We start from the raw sequence: 21008 nt of genomic DNA, 5'->3' as shown, positions 1-21008 counted from the left end.
ACTGCGCCCCTGGGATACGCAAGCACTGCGCGCCAGCAGCTGGAGCAGGCCCAGGATCGGAATTCCACAGGGGCCCACAGCTCAACGGCCGGCGCGCAAGCTAAGTGCAGGTCGGGGGCTTGCACCCGCGGGAAGCCCCCGACCTGAATTTCTGGGCCATTGTCTCTCAATTTTCTCCACCTTTTCTGCTGCCCTTCTTCAGTAGGTACAGACTGCTTTTTGGGGTATGGCTGTCTGCAGGCTGACAGCTCTCTGGTATCATGCCCAAGTGACCACTCTTAAGTGTGAACCTAGAGAACTTTCTTTCTAGGCAGCATGGGGGTTAAATTGGTTAGCACCCAAAAATGGGCGCAGGGAGCATGATGCGTGATTAACCTGCGCCCATTTAGTGGAATGCGGGCAGCACGCCAACTTCGTGCTGCCTGCTAATTATGCTTTCTGCGTGTAGCCAATGCTCCCCACACTGTTCATTGGCTGCACGCATCAGCAAAGGGCCCAATATGGTTACTTCCTAGCACTATTTAAAGCTAGCATGCATTTCTTAAAGGGAAGGTGCATTGTGGCTGCTGGAGGTGCTAAGATCATTGGGAATAGTGTGCTGTGCAACAATCAACAGTGGCTGACCATGGGAGAGAGCGTGCAGCAAGGTTTTCAGATGTTGCACTGGAAGTCGAGGTTGAAGAGGTGGAAAGGAAAAGAGATGTCCTCGTTGTGGGGGGGGAGGGGGTGCTGGAGGCCCTCTAGACACATGCTCAGAAGGCAGTGGCAAGAGATAGCGGAGGAGGCCAATGCCAGGTGTACAGCTCCATGAATATGGATGCAGTGAAGGAAGAAGTTTAATTATCTCACGAGTGGTCAAGGTCAGTGAATGCATTTTCAAATGCCATACCCGACCAACTGCACCACTAGTCTCAGCCACTGCTCAATTCACCACACCCCCATCACTCACCTACCAACAATCTCGATCAGGACTCCGGCCCAACATTCATATACTTCACCACACCCTCGCACACTTAACACTGTTGCAAGCCTCAAACCCACTTCTCTCAGCTTGCACACAGTCAGCTATTCACCATGACAGCCACATCAACCACAAGCATGCATACCTTTTACAGGCACTCTTACTGTCTAACCATATACTCTTCATAAAGGGACACAGCTTGACCCTGTGAAAAACGCTCGCCTAAACAAAGAACAGGCTTTCAAATGGAGGACAGGATTCTACTTCATGAAAATGCAGCAATAACTTTTAAACTGGTACCGGTGCCAGATAGCTGAGGTGCAATCAAATTAGTTAATGTTTTATCTCCTGAAAGGATTAGCTGCTCTTAGCTAAGAAACAAATATCTGCAGCAACACACCATTGTGGATTGAGCTGAAGTTGCCGTTTCACAGTGCTTCACTCTTTACACAGCAGCCAAGTTTTGATTCAGTAATTAGGAACAAGCTTGGGGCGGGCTGGGAGAGAAATACAACATAAAAGGAGTGTGGGGGGGGGGGGGGGTAGGTTGAGAGAAGGAGCACAATGGTAACTCAGGCTCAAGTATTTGTTTAGGACTGGAATGCTGTATTGAACCTTTCTAGACTACGTCAAATACTAAATTAGGTAGTGTCAACTAGGATTCAACTGGCTGCATTGTAGTTGGGCGCTTCTCAACCGGTTTCAAACTGAACAGTGCTCCTCAAATCTTTGGTTTTATAGGAGTTAGGAAGAACTAAGAAAGATGAGGAGTTCCACAGCTTTGAGGTACTGGGGAGGAATCAATTAAAGAAGGAGACTGTGCAATGGTTCTATTTCAATGCAGTGAGGAAGCAGGCGATGTAGGATTGCCAATTTGTTGCTTAGGAGGAAGAGGATAAAGTTCAGCACAATTAATAAAACAGAGACAAGAAAGGTTTTGCATGGCAACCTGAAGTTACTTGTAAGTAATATAGAGCCACACAGTCTTGACAATTGAGCAGGAACGATCCAGCCTGTGTTGCGTTTCTTGGTAGGTTTTAAATGAATCCTGTGTTCATTATTGCTCAATAATCAGAATGACTGAAACTGTGAAAGAGAAAAAAGGGCTACCCAAAACTTATTGGTGGTATTGAAAATTGAAACATTTTCTTGCACAGGCAACCTTCTTATGACAACCCAACCTCAATCCAGATGTTGCACCAGATGAGTATTTTTACTTTGTTTGGGGATAGCAGAAGCTAAAAATACCTTTAACCAGAAGAGAAGCATAGTATTAACTGGGCTATTGAATCCTACAAGGAAGGCATTTACCTTCAACATCATGTGATATTCGGAGACTAAAATATGGACCTTTACAGATAAGGGTCTTTTCAAGGCTCAGGTACTTTGGACTGGAGCACAGTCTCAGGCTAAACCCTTTCAATCTCTCTCTCCTCCCTTCCCCCAAAAGTTGAAAAATTTACACTGTACATTGAAGCTCATCTCAATTTTTTCTCCAATAGCACACCACATACAAGCAGCATAAAAGTTGCAAACAAGTTAGGAAAAAAACTGCTGTAAAATTATTTTAAAACTAAAGATGCCTGCAATAGCAGCAACATGGGAACCGCTACAGAGTGTGAATGGTGTGGGGGGAAGGAAGTCCTTAGTCACTTGTGAACAGTTCCTGCTTGCTTTCAAGTTTGAAGGAATAAAAATTTGATACTTCATTTTCTAAAGTGTGTTATGCATCTGCTGCTTTAAATTACTTCAATATGTATCATTGCTCTTCTACTCAATCTTCCCCCCGCCCTAGAATGAGCATTTCCCCCCAGGCCTCTTCTTACATAGCAGTCCGTGTGTTGTAGTGGATATTTTAGTGAAATAGAAACTGTATGATCAGATATAAGAGTTAAAAGTTGCTACAACTGGTCAAAAATATCCCAAAAGGACAGGAAAGCAAAAACATTGCTAGCAAGACAAATGAAGCCCAGTAGCTCACCTTTGTCAAATGTGGTAGCAAATTTGATGAACAGACTTTGTGGCAAAATCATTTTGCCAATTCACTTGGATTTGCTCTATCCACCAACAGTGCGGCTCACTTTGAGACACCTAATATGGTCAACCTTTCCTGATTCCTTTGACTTTTCCTTACCAACTCACTGGTTTGTAGAGTGGACAGCAGATATTCCTATAAACATCACATCATCCCCAACCCTATAGACTGTCAACTAGGATTCAACTGGCTGCATTGTAGTTGGGCGCTTCTCAACCAGTTTCAAGAAGCCTCAGTGCTCCTCAAATCTTCACTTGTGGGGCCTTTGTGACGATGTCAAATGTGCTTGTGGACAAATACAAACCATATCCCACGTTGTTAAATCAAGCCAACTAACTAAACTATCTGGTGGCCTACGCACTTTGCATATTGGTGATGACAATACTCTAAGATGGCTGGAATTATATGGTGAGTTTGCATGTGCTAAATAAATATCTCTGGAATGCTCATCCAACCTGTCTGCTTTGGTGGTTCGAAGGCCAATCACAGGATTCAGCACTGCACAGCAATGACACCAATTTAAAGAAAAAACAAAACAGGTGTCCACTGTAGACAACGAGATGAGGATAGGAGAAAGGAAAACAAATCAAACCATTTCCATTTAAAAAACATAACATATAGAATTTTTAAGTAGGAAACAGGTACAGTACTAAATCCCAAGCCTCTCATTCTATGCTATATAATGTAAACAAAAAAGATCTTCACCTTCTCCAGTTACAAATTCTATATCAGATGTTACGTTGTTAGCTGCTGTTCGGGTTTCTTTCAGTCTAGCATCCACACCAGTACTGCTAGAAATAGAGTTGCGATGTAGTTTCTGGTAAGCATTATCCTGCCTGTTCCGACTCAGTAACATCAGTGATGATCCCGCAAGAACAATGCTACATGACAGCACCACTGCAGTGCTAATAACCTGTAAATGACAAACACGTGAAGGAGGAAACAAAAACATACACACCATAGCCCTTCAATGTATGTGAATTTGAGGGCCAGATCAATACGAAGTACAGAATACAGCCCAATACTCTTGTAACAAACAGACTTTTGGTCATAATTCTAATCATACATGAGTCAATATATTTTAAACTAGCTGGGGGTGCCCGGCGGTGCCGAGGCTTTTTCGAGGGCATGTTGTTGTGGGAAGAGAGAGAGAGAGCGACTGGGGGGGGGGGGTGGGGGGAGGAGAGAGAGAGAGAGAGAGAGAGAGAGAGAGAGCGAGCGCGACTGGGGGGGGGAAGAGAGAGAGCGCGACTGGGGGGGGGGGGAAGAGAGAGAGCGCGACTGGGGGGGGGGGGAAGAGAGAGAGCGCGACTGGGGGGGGGAGAAAGAGAGAGAGCGCGACTGGGGGGGGGGGGGGGAGAGAGAGCGCGACTGGGGGGGGGGAAGAGAGAGAGCGCGACTGGGGGGGGGGGAGAAGAGAAAGAGCGCGACTGGGGGGGGGGGGAAGAGAGAGAGCGCGACTGGGGGTGGGGGGGAAGAGAGAGAGCGCGACTGGGGGGGAAGAGAGAGAGAGCGACTGGGGGGGAAGAGAGAGCGCGACTGGGGGGGAAGAGAGAGAGCGCGACTGGGGGGGAAGAGAGAGAGCGCGACTGGGGGGGAAGAGAGAGAGCGCGACTGGGGGGGAAGAGAGAGAGCGCGACTGGGGGGGAAGAGAGAGAGCGCGACTGGGGGGGAAGAGAGAGAGCGCGACTGGGGGGGGAAGAGAGAGAGCGCGACTGGGGGGGAAGAGAGAGAGCGCGACTGGGGGGGGAGAAAGAGAGAGAGCGCGACTGGGGGGGGGGGGGGGAAGAGAGAGAGCGCGACTGGGGGGGGGGGAAGAGAGAGAGCGCGACTGGGGGGGGGGGAGAAGAGAAAGAGCGCGACTGGGGGGGGGGGAAGAGAGAGAGCGCGACTGGGGGTGGGGGGGGGAAGAGAGAGAGCGCGACTGGGGGGGAAGAGAGAGAGAGCGACTGGGGGGGAAGAGAGAGCGCGACTGGGGGGGAAGAGAGAGAGCGCGACTGGGGGGGAAGAGAGAGAGCGCGACTGGGGGGGAAGAGAGAGAGCGCGACTGGGGGGGAAGAGAGAGAGCGACTGGGGGGGAAGAGAGAGAGCGACTGGGGGGAAGAGAGAGAGCGACTGGGGGGGAAGAGAGAGAGCGACTGGGGGGGAAGAGAGAGAGCGACTGGGGGGGAAGAGAGAGAGCGACTGGGGGGGAAGAGAGAGAGCGACTGGGGGGGAAGAGAGAGAGCGACTGGGGGGGAAGAGAGAGAGCGACTGGGGGGGAAGAGAGAGAGCGACTGGGGGGGGAAGAGAGAGAGCGACTGGGGGGGAAGAGAGAGAGCGACTGGGGGGGAAGAGAGAGAGCGACTGGGGGGGAAGAGAGAGAGCGACTGGGGGGGAAGAGAGAGAGCGACTGGGGGGGAAGAGAGAGAGCGACTGGGGGGGAAGAGAGAGAGCGACTGGGGGGGAAGAGAGAGAGCGACTGGGGGGGAAGAGAGAGAGCGACTGGGGGGGAAGAGAGAGAGCGACTGGGGGGGGAAGAGAGAGAGCGACTGGGGGGGGAAGAGAGAGAGCGACTGGGGGGGAAGAGAGAGAGCGACTGGGGGGGAAGAGAGAGAGCGACTGGGGGGGAAGAGAGAGAGCGACTGGGGGGGAAGAGAGAGAGCGACTGGGGGGGAAGAGAGAGAGCGACTGGGGGGAAGAGAGAGAGCGACTGGGGGGGAAGAGAGAGAGCGACTGGGGGGGAAGAGAGAGAGCGACTGGGGGGGAAGAGAGAGAGCGACTGGGGGGGGAAGAGAGAGAGCGACTGGGGGGGAAGAGAGAGAGCGACTGGGGGGGAAGAGAGAGAGCGACTGGGGGGGAAGAGAGAGAGCGACTGGGGGGGAAGAGAGAGAGCGACTGGGGGGGAAGAGAGAGAGCGACTGGGGGGGAAGAGAGAGAGCGACTGGGGGGGAAGAGAGAGAGCGACTGGGGGGGAAGAGAGAGAGCGACTGGGGGGGAAGAGAGAGAGCGACTGGGGGGGAAGAGAGAGAGCGACTGGGGGGGAAGAGAGAGAGCGACTGGGGGGGAAGAGAGAGAGCGACTGGGGGGGAAGAGAGAGAGCGACTGGGGGGAAGAGAGAGAGCGACTGGGGGGGAAGAGAGAGAGCGACTGGGGGGGAAGAGAGAGAGCGACTGGGGGGGAAGAGAGAGAGCGACTGGGGGGGAAGAGAGAGAGCGACTGGGGGGGAAGAGAGAGAGCGACTGGGGGGGAAGAGAGAGAGCGACTGGGGGGGAAGAGAGAGAGCGACTGGGGGGGAAGAGAGAGAGCGACTGGGGGGAAGAGAGAGAGCGACTGGGGGGGAAGAGAGAGAGCGACTGGGGGGGAAGAGAGAGAGCGACTGGGGGGGAAGAGAGAGAGCGACTGGGGGGGAAGAGAGAGAGCGACTGGGGGGGAAGAGAGAGAGCGACTGGGGGGGAAGAGAGAGAGCGACTGGGGGGGAAGAGAGAGAGCGACTGGGGGGGAAGAGAGAGAGCGACTGGGGGGGAAGAGAGAGAGCGACTGGGGGGGAAGAGAGAGAGCGACTGGGGGGGGAAGAGAGAGAGCGACTGGGGGGGAAGAGAGAGAGCGACTGGGGGGGAAGAGAGAGAGCGACTGGGGGGGAAGAGAGAGAGCGACTGGGGGGGAAGAGAGAGAGCGACTGGGGGGGAAGAGAGAGAGCGACTGGGGGGGAAGAGAGAGAGCGACTGGGGGGGAAGAGAGAGAGCGACTGGGGGGGGAAGAGAGAGAGCGACTGGGGGGGAAGAGAGAGAGCGACTGGGGGGGGAAGAGAGAGAGCGACTGGGGGGGGAAGAGAGAGAGCGACTGGGGGGGGAAGAGAGAGAGCGACTGGGGGGGAAGAGAGAGAGCGACTGGGGGGGGAAGAGAGAGAGCGACTGGGGGGGAAGAGAGAGAGCGACTGGGGGGGAAGAGAGAGAGCGACTGGGGGGGAAGAGAGAGAGCGACTGGGGGGGAAGAGAGAGAGCGACTGGGGGGGGAAGAGAGAGAGCGACTGGGGGGGAAGAGAGAGAGCGACTGGGGGGGGGAAGAGAGAGAGCGACTGGGGGGGAAGAGAGAGAGCGACTGGGGGGGGAAGAGAGAGAGCGACTGGGGGGGGAAGAGAGAGAGCGACTGGGGGGGGAAGAGAGAGAGCGACTGGGGGGGAAGAGAGAGAGCGACTGGGGGGGAAGAGAGAGAGCGACTGGGGGGGAAGAGAGAGAGCGACTGGGGGGGAAGAGAGAGAGCGACTGGGGGGGAAGAGAGAGAGCGACTGGGGGGGAAGAGAGAGAGCGACTGGGGGGGAAGAGAGAGAGCGACTGGGGGGGAAGAGAGAGAGCGACTGGGGGGGAAGAGAGAGAGCGACTGGGGGGGAAGAGAGAGAGCGACTGGGGGGGAAGAGAGAGAGCGACTGGGGGGGAAGAGAGAGAGCGACTGGGGGGGAAGAGAGAGAGCGACTGGGGGGGAAGAGAGAGAGCGACTGGGGGGGAAGAGAGAGAGCGACTGGGGGGGAAGAGAGAGAGCGACTGGGGGGGAAGAGAGAGAGCGACTGGGGGGGAAGAGAGAGAGCGACTGGGGGGGAAGAGAGAGAGCGACTGGGGGGGAAGAGAGAGAGCGACTGGGGGGGAAGAGAGAGAGCGACTGGGGGGGAAGAGAGAGAGCGACTGGGGGGGAAGAGAGAGAGCGACTGGGGGGGAAGAGAGAGAGCGACTGGGGGGGAAGAGAGAGAGCGACTGGGGGGGAAGAGAGAGAGCGACTGGGGGGGAAGAGAGAGAGCGACTGGGGGGGAAGAGAGAGAGCGACTGGGGGGGAAGAGAGAGAGCGACTGGGGGGGAAGAGAGAGAGCGACTGGGGGGGAAGAGAGAGAGCGACTGGGGGGGAAGAGAGAGAGCGACTGGGGGGGAAGAGAGAGAGCGACTGGGGGGGAAGAGAGAGAGCGACTGGGGGGGAAGAGAGAGAGCGACTGGGGGGGAAGAGAGAGAGCGACTGGGGGGGAAGAGAGAGAGCGACTGGGGGGGAAGAGAGAGAGCGACTGGGGGGGAAGAGAGAGAGCGACTGGGGGGGAAGAGAGAGAGCGACTGGGGGGGAAGAGAGAGAGCGACTGGGGGGGAAGAGAGAGAGCGACTGGGGGGGAAGAGAGAGAGCGACTGGGGGGGAAGAGAGAGAGCGACTGGGGGGGAAGAGAGAGAGCGACTGGGGGGGAAGAGAGAGAGCGACTGGGGGGGAAGAGAGAGAGCGACTGGGGGGGAAGAGAGAGAGCGACTGGGGGGGAAGAGAGAGAGCGACTGGGGGGGAAGAGAGAGAGCGACTGGGGGGGAAGAGAGAGAGCGACTGGGGGGGAAGAGAGAGAGCGACTGGGGGGGAAGAGAGAGAGCGACTGGGGGGGAAGAGAGAGAGCGACTGGGGGGGAAGAGAGAGAGCGACTGGGGGGGAAGAGAGAGAGCGACTGGGGGGGAAGAGAGAGAGCGACTGGGGGGGAAGAGAGAGAGCGACTGGGGGGGAAGAGAGAGAGCGACTGGGGGGGAAGAGAGAGAGCGACTGGGGGGGAAGAGAGAGAGCGACTGGGGGGGAAGAGAGAGAGCGACTGGGGGGGAAGAGAGAGAGCGACTGGGGGGGAAGAGAGAGAGCGACTGGGGGGGAAGAGAGAGAGCGACTGGGGGGGAAGAGAGAGAGCGACTGGGGGGGAAGAGAGAGAGCGACTGGGGGGGAAGAGAGAGAGCGACTGGGGGGGAAGAGAGAGAGCGACTGGGGGGGAAGAGAGAGAGCGACTGGGGGGGAAGAGAGAGAGCGACTGGGGGGGAAGAGAGAGAGCGACTGGGGGGGAAGAGAGAGAGCGACTGGGGGGGAAGAGAGAGAGCGACTGGGGGGGAAGAGAGAGAGCGACTGGGGGGGAAGAGAGAGAGCGACTGGGGGGGAAGAGAGAGAGCGACTGGGGGGGAAGAGAGAGAGCGACTGGGGGGGAAGAGAGAGAGCGACTGGGGGGGAAGAGAGAGAGCGACTGGGGGGGAAGAGAGAGAGCGACTGGGGGGGAAGAGAGAGAGCGACTGGGGGGGAAGAGAGAGAGCGACTGGGGGGGAAGAGAGAGAGCGACTGGGGGGGAAGAGAGAGAGCGACTGGGGGGGAAGAGAGAGAGCGACTGGGGGGGAAGAGAGAGAGCGACTGGGGGGGAAGAGAGAGAGCGACTGGGGGGGAAGAGAGAGAGCGACTGGGGGGGAAGAGAGAGAGCGACTGGGGGGGAAGAGAGAGAGCGACTGGGGGGGAAGAGAGAGAGCGACTGGGGGGGAAGAGAGAGAGCGACTGGGGGGGAAGAGAGAGAGCGACTGGGGGGAGAGAGACGAGAGAGAGCGACTGGGGGGGAAGAGAGAGAGCGACTGGGGGGGAAGAGAGAGAGCGACTGGGGGGGAAGAGAGAGAGCGACTGGGGGGGAAGAGAGAGAGCGACTGGGGGGGAAGAGAGAGAGCGACTGGGGGGGAAGAGAGAGAGCGACTGGGGGGGAAGAGAGAGAGCGACTGGGGGGGAAGAGAGAGAGCGACTGGGGGGGAAGAGAGAGAGCGACTGGGGGGGAAGAGAGAGAGCGACTGGGGGGGAAGAGAGAGAGCGACTGGGGGGGAAGAGAGAGAGCGACTGGGGGGGAAGAGAGAGAGCGACTGGGGGGGAAGAGAGAGAGCGACTGGGGGGGAAGAGAGAGAGCGACTGGGGGGGAAGAGAGAGAGCGACTGGGGGGGAAGAGAGAGAGCGACTGGGGGGGAAGAGAGAGAGCGACTGGGGGGGAAGAGAGAGAGCGACTGGGGGGGAAGAGAGAGAGCGACTGGGGGGGAAGAGAGAGAGCGACTGGGGGGGAAGAGAGAGAGCGACTGGGGGGGAAGAGAGAGAGCGACTGGGGGGGAAGAGAGAGAGCGACTGGGGGGGAAGAGAGAGAGCGACTGGGGGGGAAGAGAGAGAGCGACTGGGGGGGAAGAGAGAGAGCGACTGGGGGGGAAGAGAGAGAGCGACTGGGGGGGAAGAGAGAGAGCGACTGGGGGGGAAGAGAGAGAGCGACTGGGGGGGAAGAGAGAGAGCGACTGGGGGGGAAGAGAGAGAGCGACTGGGGGGGAAGAGAGAGAGCGACTGGGGGGGAAGAGAGAGAGCGACTGGGGGGGAAGAGAGAGAGCGACTGGGGGGGAAGAGAGAGAGCGACTGGGGGGGAAGAGAGAGAGCGACTGGGGGGGAAGAGAGAGAGCGACTGGGGGGAAGAGAGAGAGCGACTGGGGGGGAAGAGAGAGAGCGACTGGGGGGGAAGAGAGAGAGCGACTGGGGGGGAAGAGAGAGAGCGACTGGGGGGGAAGAGAGAGAGCGACTGGGGGGGAAGAGAGAGAGCGACTGGGGGGAAGAGAGAGAGCGACTGGGGGGGAAGAGAGAGAGCGACTGGGGGGGAAGAGAGAGAGCGACTGGGGGGGAAGAGAGAGAGCGACTGGGGGGGAAGAGAGAGAGCGACTGGGGGGGAAGAGAGAGAGCGACTGGGGGGGAAGAGAGAGAGCGACTGGGGGGGAAGAGAGAGAGCGACTGGGGGGGAAGAGAGAGAGCGACTGGGGGGGAAGAGAGAGAGCGACTGGGGGGGAAGAGAGAGAGCGACTGGGGGGGGAAGAGAGAGAGCGACTGGGGGGGGAAGAGAGAGAGCGACTGGGGGGGAAGAGAGAGCGACTGGGGGGGGAAGAGAGAGAGCGACTGGGGGGGGAAGAGAGAGAGCGACTGGGGGGGGAAGAGAGAGCGCGACTGGGGGGGGAAGAGAGAGCGCGACTGGGGGGGGGAAGAGAGAGCGCGACTGGGGGGGAAGAGAGGGGGGGAAAGAGTGGGGGGAGGGGAGGGGGTGCCCGGCGGTGCCGAGGCTTTTTTGAGGGCATGTTGTTGTTGGGAGAGAGAGAGGGAGCGACTGGCGGGAAGAGAGAGAGGGAAGGAGAGAGAGGGAGAGAGAGAGAGAGAGAGAGAGAGAGAGAGAGAGAGAGAGGGGGAAGGAGAGGGAGGGAAGGAGAGAGAGAGAGGGAAGGAGAGAGAGAGAGGGAAGGAGAGTGAGAGAGAGAGGGAAGGAGAGTGAGAGAGAGAGGGAAGGAGAGAGAGAGAGAGATGGAAGGAGAGAGAGGGGGAAGGAGAGAGAGAGGGAAGGAGAGAGAGAGATGGAAGGAGAGAGAGAGAGGGAAGGAGAGAGAGAGAGAGAGAGGGAAAGAGAGGGGGAAAGAGAGAGAGAGAGAGGGGGAAGGAGAGAGAGAGAGAGGGGGAAGGAGAGAGAGAGAGAGGGGGAAGGAGAGAGAGAGAGAGGGGGAAGGAGAGAGAGAGAGGGGGAAGGAGAGAGTGAGAGAGAGGGAAGGAGAGAGAGAGAGAGAGAGAGAGAGAGGGAAGGAGAGACGGGTGAGAGAGAGAGAGAGAGAGAGAGAGAGACTGGGGGGAGAAGAGAGTGAGACTGGGAGTGTGATAGAGAGAGAGATTGGGAGTGTGAGAGAGAGAGAGAGATTGGGAGTGTGAGAGAGAGAGAGACTGGGGGGGAGAGGGAGAGAGACTGGGAGTGTGAGAGAGAGATTGGGAGTGTCAGAGAGAGAGATTGGGAGTGAGAGAGAGATTGGGAGTGAGAGAGAGAGATTGGGAGTGAGAGAGAGAGAGAGAGAGAGAGAGAGATTGGGAGCGTTCTTTCCACATAAGCTGCTGGAATATCCAGGGCCTCCGCTCCTCAACTTTTGGGATGAAGAGTACAGACCCTGAATTCCTAAAAGCTATAAAAGACATTGATATAATTGTGTTAACAGAAACATGGTGCCAAAAGGACATGCCGACCCATTGTCCTCCAATGTACCATGAAATCATTGTGCCCTCAGTAAAGAACACTAAAACACGCAAGGGCAGAACCTCCGGGGGAATATTGGTGTGGTATAAGGGAGAACTGGACAAACACATCTCACCGGTAAAACAGGGGAAATCACACGTATGGCTAAAACTAGATAAAAATATAGGAATAGCAAAAAAAGATGTTTACTTATGTGCGATCTACATACCTCCAATAGATTCGCCATATTTCGAAGAGGAGTTATTTGATACTCTCCACATGGAAATCAGCCATTTCCAGGCCCAAGGAAAGGTGATAATATGTGGGGACCTAAATGCAAGGACCGGTTGTGAACCTGACTTCATAGACCCACAGGGAAACAACCATGTGTTTGGCCAGACCCCTTTAGATGTCACACCAGCCATCGCAAATCGGAACAACCTTGATCGTGAAATAAATAAAAGCGGTAGGGAGGTAGTGCAACTCTGCCGAGCCTTAGGCCTGTACATCGTTAATGGTAGGTTCAGAGGGGACTCCCTAGGGAGACTCACATACTCCTCAACTCTTGGGTCTAGTGTGGTGGACTATACAATCACTGACCTGGACCCCTGCGATATCAACGCATTCACTGTCAGGCAGCAATCCCCCCCCTCAGACCATAACCAAATAAATGTGTACCTTAAACTTTCTGCCCAAACTACAGACACAAAAAAGGAACACAGTAAGCTACATAAAATAAACCAGACATACAGATGGGCCCCAGACAGTGGAGATAAATTCATCACAGCACTAAATTCATCTGATCTCACAAGTAAAGTTTCAAAATTTAAAGAAAATCTATCTGAGATCACCAGAGATGGTGTAAACACGGCCATAGAGGATATAAATATGATCTTCCATGAGGCAGCTGTAAAAGCCGACCTCGTGAAACAGAAGAGGAAGCATCACAAAAGACAAAATAAAAATATGAAATGGTTTGACCACGAATGCAAAAATGCCAGAAAAGACCTGAGAAAAATATCAAACCAAAAGCATCGGCAACCAAACAATCCGGACCTACGTACTAGATACAATGAAACCCTCAAAAGATATAAACACACCATTAGGAACAAAACACAAAACTATACCCACAAAATACTCGAAGAAATTGAAAACTCCACCAATCCAAAACAATTCTGGGAAATGTGGAATAACCTGAGTACAACACAATTGCAAGCATTACCAATCCAAGATGGCGACATCTGGAGAACACATTTTGAAAACCTCTACAAAGACATCCCAAAAAACAAAACAAACCCAAGTCAACATCAGGTCACAGAAAAACTCCACACATTAGAAGCAACAATTAAAGACAACCAAAACCCTCTAGACTCCCCAATCACATGGAAAGAACTGGCCACAAAAACAAAATCTCTCCACCTAAAGAAAGCCTGTGGCCCAGACAACATCAAAAATGAAATGCTAAAGTTCAGCAATATGGAGATGCAGGGTGCGATACTCAAACTATTCAACATCATATTACGCTCAGGCTGTTTTCCCGATATCTGGTGCCAAGGACTAATCTCCCCCATATATAAAAGTGGAAACAAATCAGACCCAAATAACTACCGCGGCATCTGTGTCAACAGTTGTCTAGGGAAGTTATTCTGCAGTATTCTAAATAGTAGATTACTTGATTTTCTTAACAAACATAATATCCTCAGAAAAAACCAAATAGGCTTTCTTCCAAAACACCGCACCGCCGACCATATCTATACCCTTCACACCCTCATTGAAAAACATAAACACCAAACAAAAAATGGGAAAATATTCGCCTGTTTCATCGACTTCAAGAAAGCCTTTGACTCTATATGGCACGAAGGGCTCTATTATAAACTTCTTCAGTGTGGAATAGGGGGCAAAGTCTATGACCTTATTAAATCAATGTATCTGAAAAACAAATGCGTGGTCAAAATTGGAGACAAACGCACCGATTTCTTCACCCAGAGAAGAGGCGTCCGGCAGGGCTGCAATTTGAGCCCGACCCTGTTCAACATATACATAAATGAATTAGCAGACATGCTGGAGCAAAGCGAGTCACCAGGTCTCCGTCTCCTGGATGGAGAAGTGAAGTCCCTGTTCTATGCGGACGACCTGGTTCTGCTGTCTCCCACAGAACAGGGATTACAGCAACAACTAGACCTACTCGACAAATACTGCCAAAATTGGGCTCTAACAGTAAATCTAAAGAAAACCAACATCATGATTTTTCAGAAAAGACCCAGATGTCAGGAAAACAAATACCAGTTTACCCTCAGTGATACCACTATAGGACACACTATGAGCTACACCTACCTTGGTCTAACTATTACAGCATCAGGGAGCTTCAGCATAGCAGTGAATGCACTAAAAGAAAAAGCCCGAAGAGCCCTATATGCAATAAAAAGAAAATTCTACAACATCCAAATCCCAATCAAAATCTGGCTCAAAATTTTTGACAGCATAATCCTGCCCATTGCACTGTACGGTAGTGAAGTATGGGGCCCGCTAAATCACCAAAGCTACACTAAATGGGAAAAACACACAATAGAAGCCCTACATGCAGAATTCTGCCGAAGCATCCTTCGCACCCAAAGAAAAACGCCAACAAATGCATGCAGAGCCGAACTAGGCAGATACCCACTGATAATAAACATCCAAAAACGAGCACTAAACTTCCTAAATCACCTCAAATCTAGCTCCCCAGACACCCTTCATTTCAAAGCCTTTCAGACCCAAGAGCTAAACCCAGAAAAGAGTCCCCTGAGTCAGCTGCTACTGAAACTAAGTACTCAGCCGGACCCTGACCAGCCCCAGACCAACACAGCCGTCCAAACACCAATCCGAGTGAACCAAATCATTAAAAAATGCAAAGAAACCTACCTGGAACATTGGAACAAAATAACCGAAAGCCAAAGCAGATTAGAATGTTACCGGGCCCTAAAAAGAGAATATAAACTGGCAGACTACCTCACGACCATCAGAGACACAAAACAGAGACAGACCCTCACCAGGTACAGACTAAGCGACCACCAACTGGAAATTGAAAAAGGCAGATACAAGAAATCCTGGCAGCCTAGAGAGAATAGAATATGCGATCAATGTCTGGCTGGCGAGGTTGAAACAGAAATGCATTTCCTCCTAAAATGCGAAAAATTCAACACATCAAGAAACATATTATTCAACAAGCTAAGCCAAACAACCCCAGATTTCAAGGAATTGGATGATCTGTCAAAATTGAGATTAGTCCTAGGAGAAGGAGACAGACCATACCTTGGGGCTAAATATGTAACAACATGTCACAACCTGAGGACTGTTTAAAAGTAAGACTGTTTAAAATTAATATTGAACGTACCAAATGAAGTAGAAAGACTGTTTAAAATTAATATTGTTTAAAAGTAATATTGTATATACCCAACAAATGTCAAATCGATTGACACCTACAGAATGTTGGAAAACTGTACCTTTTTGCTATGTAAGCTTTGGCAATATGGTTCTCTGTAAACTTTCATGCCAATAAAGCATTTGAACTGAACTGAACTGAACTGAGTGTGAGAGAGAGAGAGAGATTGGGAGTGTGAGAGAGAGAGATTGGGAGTGTGAGAGAGAGAGAGATTGGGAGTGTGAGAGAGAGAGAGATTGGGAGTGTGAGAGAGAGAGAGATTGGGAGTGTGAGAGAGAGAGAGAGATTGGGAGTGTGAGAGAGAGAGAGATTGGGAGTGTGAGAGAGGGAGAGATTGGGAGTGTGAGAGAGGGAGAGATTGGGAGTGAGAGAGAGAGACTGGGGGGGGAGAGAGAGAGACTGGGGGGGGAGAGAGAGAGAGACGGGGGGAGAGAGAGAGACTGGGGGGAGAGAGAGAGACTGGGGGGAGAGAGAGAGACTGGGGGGAGAGAGAGAGACTGGGGGGGAGAGGGAGAGACTGGGGGGAGAGGGAGAGACTGGGGGGAGAGAGAGAGACTGGGGGGAGAGAGAGAGACTGGGGGGAGAGAGAGAGACTGGGGGGAGAGAGAGAGACTGGGGGGAGAGAGAGAGACTGGGGGGAGAGAGAGAGACTGGGGGAGAGAGAGAGACTGGGGGAGAGAGAGAGACTGGGGGAGAGAGAGAGACTGGGGGGAGAGAGAGAAGACTGGGGGGAGAGAGAGAGACTGGGGGGAGAGAGAGAGACTGGGGGGAGAGAGAGAGACTGGGGGAGAGAGAGAGACTGGGGGGAGGAGAGAGACTGGGGGGAGAGAGAGAGACTGGGGGGGAGAGAGAGAGACTGGGGGGAGAGAGAGAGACTGGGGGGAGAGAGGAGAGACTGGGGGGAGAGAGAGAGACTGGGGGGAGAGAGAGAGACTGGGGGGGAGAGAGAGAGACTGGGGGGAGAGAGAGAGACTGGGGGGAGAGAGAGAGACTGGGGGAGAGAGAGAGACTGGGGGGAGAGAGAGAGACTGGGGGGAGAGAGAGAGACTGGGGGGGAGAGAGAGAGACTGGGGGGGAGAGAGAGAGACTGGGGGGGGAGAGAGAGAGACTGGGGGGGGAGAGAGAGAGACTGGGGGGGAGAGAGAGAGACTGGGGGGAGAGAGCGAGACGGGGGGGAGAGAGCGAGACGGGGGGAGAGAGCGAGACGGGGGGAGAGAGCGAGACGGGGGGGAGAGAGCGAGACGGGGGGGGAGGACGAGAGCGAGACGGGGGGAGAGAGCGAGACGGGGGGAGAGAGCGAGGACGGGGGGAGAGAGCGAGACGGGGGGAGAGAGCGAGACGGGGGGGAGAGAGCGAGACGGGGGAGAGAGCGAGACGGGGGGAAGAGAGCGAGACGGGGGGGAGAGAGCGAGACGGGGGGAGAGAGCGAGACGGGGGGACGAGAGCGAGACGGGGGGAGAGAGCGAGACGGGGGGAGAGAGCGAGACGGGGGGAGAGAGCGAGACGGGGGAGAGAGCGAGACGGGGGGAGAGCGCGAGACGGGGGGAGAGCGCGAGACGGGGGGAGAGCGCGAGACGGGGGGAGAGAGCGAGACGGGGGGAGAGAGCGAGACGGGGGAGAGAGCGAGACGGGGGGAGAGAGCGAGACGGGGGGAGAGAGCGAGACGGGGGGGAGAGAGCGAGACGGGGGGAGAGAGCGAGACGGGGGGAGAGAGCGAGACGGGGGGAGAGAGCGAGACGGGGGGAGAGAGCGAGACGGGGGGAGAGAGCGAGACGGGGGGAGGAGAGCGAGACGGGGGGGAAGAGAGCGAGACGGGGGGAGAGAGCGAGACGGGGGGACGGAGAGCGAGACGGGGGGAGACCGAGCGAGACGGGGGGGAAGAGAGCGAGACGGGGGAGAGAGCGAGACGGGGGGAGAGAGCGAGACGGGGGAGAGCGGACGGGGGAGAGAGCGAGACGGGGGGAGAGAGCGAGACGGGGGGAGAGAGCGAGACGGGGGGAGAGAGCGAGACGGGGGGAGAGAGCGAGACGGGGGGAGAGAGCGAGACGGGGGGAGAGAGCGAGACGGGGGGAGAGAGCGAGACGGGGGGAGAGAGCGAGACGGGGGGAGAGAGCGAGACGGGAGGGGAGAGAGCGAGACGGGGGGAGAGAGCGAGAACGGGGGGAGACGAGCGAGACGGGGGGAGAGAGCGAGACGGGGGGAGAGAGCGAGACGGGGGGAGAGAGCGAGACGGGGGGAGAGAGCGAGACGGGGGGAGAGAGCGAGACGGGGGGAGAGAGCGAGACGGGGGGAGAGAGCGAGACCGGGGGAGAGAGCGAGACGGGGGGGAGAGAGCGAGAGACGGGGGGAGAGAGCGAGACGGGGGGGAGAGAGCGAGACGGGGGGAGAGAGCGAGACGGGGGAGAGAGCGAGACGGGGGGAGAGAGCGAGACGGGGGGAGAGAGCGAGACGGGGGGGAGAGAGCGAGACGGGGGGAGAGAGCGAGACGGGGGGAGAGAGCGAGACGGGGGGAGAGAGCGAGACGGGGGGATGAGAGCGAGACGGGGGGAGAGAGCGAGACGGGGGGAGAGAGCGAGACGGGGGGAGAGAGCGAGACGGGGGGAGAGAGCGAGACGGGGGGAGAGAGCGAGACGGGGGGAGAGAGCGAGACGGGGGGAGAGAGCGAGACGGGGGAGAGAGCGAGACGGGGGGAGAGAGCGAGACGGGGGGAGAGAGCGAGACGGGGGGAGAGAGCGAGACGGGGGGAGAGAGCGAGACGGGGGAGAGAGCGAGACGGGGGGAGAGAGCGAGACGGGGGGAGAGAGCGAGACGGGGGGAGAGAGCGAGACGGGGGGGAGAGAGCGAGACGGGGGGAGAGAGCGAGACGGGGGGAGAGAGCGAGACGGGGGGAGAGAGCGAGACGGGGGAGAGAGCGAGACGGGGGGAGAGAGCGAGACGGGGGGAGAGAGCGAGACGGGGGGAGAGAGCGAGACGGGGGGAGAGAGCGAGACGGGGGGAGAGAGCGAGACGGGGGGAGAGAGCGAGACGGGGGGGAGAGAGCGAGACGGGGGAGAGAGCGAGACGGGGGGGAGAGAGCGAGACGGGGGGAGAGAGCGAGACGGGGGGAGAGAGCGAGACGGGGGAGAGAGCGAGACGGGGGGAGAGAGCGAGACGGGGGAGGAGAGCGAGACGGGGGGAGAAGAGCGAGACGGGGGGAGAGAGCGAGACGGGGGGAGAGAGCGAGACGGGGGGAGAGAGCGAGACGGGGGGAGAGAGCGAGACGGGGGGAGAGAGCGAGACGGGGAGCGAGACGGGGGGAGAGAGCGAGACGGGGGGAGAGAGCGAGACGGGGGGAGAGAGCGAGACGGGGGGAGAGAGCGAGACGGGGGGAGAGAGCGAGACGGGGGGAGAGAGCGAGACGGGGGGAGAGAGCGAGACGGGGGGAGAGAGCGAGACGGGGGGAGAGAGCGAGACGGGGGGAGAGAGCGAGACGGGGGGAGAGAGCGAGACGGGGGGAGAGAGCGAGACGGGGGGAGAGAGCGAGACGGGGGGAGAGAGCGAGACGGGGGGAGAGAGCGAGACGGGGGGAGAGAGCGAGACGGGGGGAGAGAGCGAGACGGGGGGAGAGAGCGAGACGGGGGGAGAGAGCGAGACGGGGGGAGAGAGCGAGACGGGGGGAGAGAGCGAGACGGGGGGAGAGAGCGAGACGGGGGGAGAGAGCGAGACGGGGGGAGAGAGCGAGACGGGGGGAGAGAGCGAGACGGGGGGAGAGAGCGAGACGGGGGGAGAGAGCGAGACGGGGGGAGAGAGCGAGACGGGGGGAGAGAGCGAGACGGGGGGGAGAGAGCGAGACGGGGGGAGAGAGCGAGACGGGGGGAGAGAGCGAGACGGGGGGAGAGAGCGAGACGGGGGGAGAGAGCGAGACGGGGGGAGAGAGCGAGACGGGGGGAGAGAGCGAGACGGGGGGAGAGAGCGAGACGGGGGGAGAGAGCGAGACGGGGGGAGAGAGCGAGACGGGGGGAGAGAGCGAGACGGGGGGAGAGAGCGAGACGGGGGGAGAGAGCGAGACGGGGGGAGAGAGCGAGACGGGGGGAGAGAGCGAGACGGGGGGAGAGAGCGAGACGGGGGGAGAGAGCGAGACGGGGGGAGAGAGCGAGACGGGGGGAGAGAGCGAGACGGGGGGAGAGAGCGAGACGGGGGGAGAGAGCGAGACGGGGGGAGAGAGCGAGACGGGGGGAGAGAGCGAGACGGGGGGAGAGAGCGAGACGGGGGGAGAGAGCGAGACGGGGGGAGAGAGCGAGACGGGGGGAGAGAGCGAGACGGGGGGAGAGAGCGAGACGGGGGGAGAGAGCGAGACGGGGGGAGAGAGCGAGACGGGGGGAGAGAGCGAGACGGGGGGAGAGAGCGAGACGGGGGGAGAGAGCGAGACGGGGGGAGAGAGCGAGACGGGGGGAGAGAGCGAGACGGGGGGAGAGAGCGAGACGGGGGGAGAGAGCGAGACGGGGGGAGAGAGCGAGACGGGGGGAGAGAGCGAGACGGGGGGAGAGAGCGAGACGGGGGGAGAGAGCGAGACGGGGGGAGAGAGCGAGACGGGGGGAGAGAGCGAGACGGGGGGAGAGAGCGAGACGGGGGGAGAGAGCGAGACGGGGGGAGAGAGCGAGACGGGGGGAGAGAGCGAGACGGGGGGAGAGAGCGAGACGGGGGGAGAGAGCGAGACGGGGGGAGAGAGCGAGACGGGGGGAGAGAGCGAGACGGGGGGAGAGAGCGAGACGGGGGGAGAGAGCGAGACGGGGGGAGAGAGCGAGACGGGGGGAGAGAGCGAGACGGGGGGAGAGAGCGAGACGGGGGGAGAGAGCGAGACGGGGGGAGAGAGCGAGACGGGGGGAGAGAGCGAGACGGGGGGAGAGAGCGAGACGGGGGGAGAGAGCGAGACGGGGGGAGAGAGCGAGACGGGGGGAGAGAGCGAGACGGGGGGAGAGAGCGAGACGGGGGGAGAGAGCGAGACGGGGGGAGAGAGCGAGACGGGGGGAGAGAGCGAGACGGGGGGAGAGAGCGAGACGGGGGGAGAGAGCGAGACGGGGGGAGAGAGCGAGACGGGGGGAGAGAGCGAGACGGGGGGAGAGAGCGAGACGGGGGGAGAGAGCGAGACGGGGGGAGAGAGCGAGACGGGGGAGAGAGCGAGACGGGGGGAGAGAGCGAGACGGGGGGAGAGAGCGAGACGGGGGGAGAGAGCGAGACGGGGGGAGAGAGCGAGACGGGGGGAGAGAGCGAGACGGGGGGAGAGAGCGAGACGGGGGGAGAGAGCGAGACGGGGGAGAGAGCGAGACGGGGGGAGATAGCGAGACGGGGGGAGATAGCGAGACGGGGGGAGATAGCGAGACGGGGGGAGATAGCGAGACGGGGGGAGAGAGCGAGACGGGGGGAGAGAGCGAGACGGGGGGAGAGAGCGAGACGGGGGGAGAGAGCGAGACGGGGGGAGAGAGCGAGACGGGGGGAGAGAGCGAGACGGGGGGAGAGAGCGAGACGGGGGGAGAGAGCGAGACGGGGGGAGAGAGCGAGACGGGGGGAGAGAGCGAGACGGGGGAGAGAGCGAGACGGGGGGAGAGAGCGAGACGGGGGGAGAGAGCGAGACGGGGGGAGAGAGCGAGACGGGGGGAGAGAGCGAGACGGGGAGAGAGAGAGAGAGAGAATGGGGAGATAGAGAGAGAGAATGGGGAGATAGAGAGAGAGAGACTGAGGGGGAGAGAGAGAGAGACTGGGGGAGAGAGAGAGAGACTGGGGGAGAGAGAGAGAGACTGGGGGAGAGAGAGAGAGGCTGGGGGAGAGA

General features: G+C 57.9%; 1 protein-coding gene across 3 annotated transcripts in view; it reads right to left on the bottom strand.

The window, feature by feature from the left end:
* Nucleotides 1-21008, bottom strand: part of gpr155a (G protein-coupled receptor 155a) — a 107502-nt gene that overhangs the window by 19528 nt on the left and 66966 nt on the right. For all 3 annotated transcript variants that reach the window (XM_085986154.1, XM_085986153.1, XM_085986155.1), the window contains one exon: nt 3702-3909. In XM_085986154.1, coding sequence (XP_085842280.1) covers nt 3702-3909 — 208 coding nt within the window. The remainder of the gene's footprint in view (nt 1-3701; nt 3910-21008) is intronic.

This window comes from Somniosus microcephalus, chromosome 4 (genome assembly GCF_052327205.1).
Source record: "Somniosus microcephalus isolate GS21.2 chromosome 4, FLI_Smic_1.0, whole genome shotgun sequence".
Classification (NCBI taxonomy): Eukaryota; Metazoa; Chordata; class Chondrichthyes; order Squaliformes; family Somniosidae; genus Somniosus; species Somniosus microcephalus.
The sequence above is the reverse complement of the archived record's forward strand: the minus strand, read 5'-3'. Positions and strand labels throughout refer to the sequence as shown.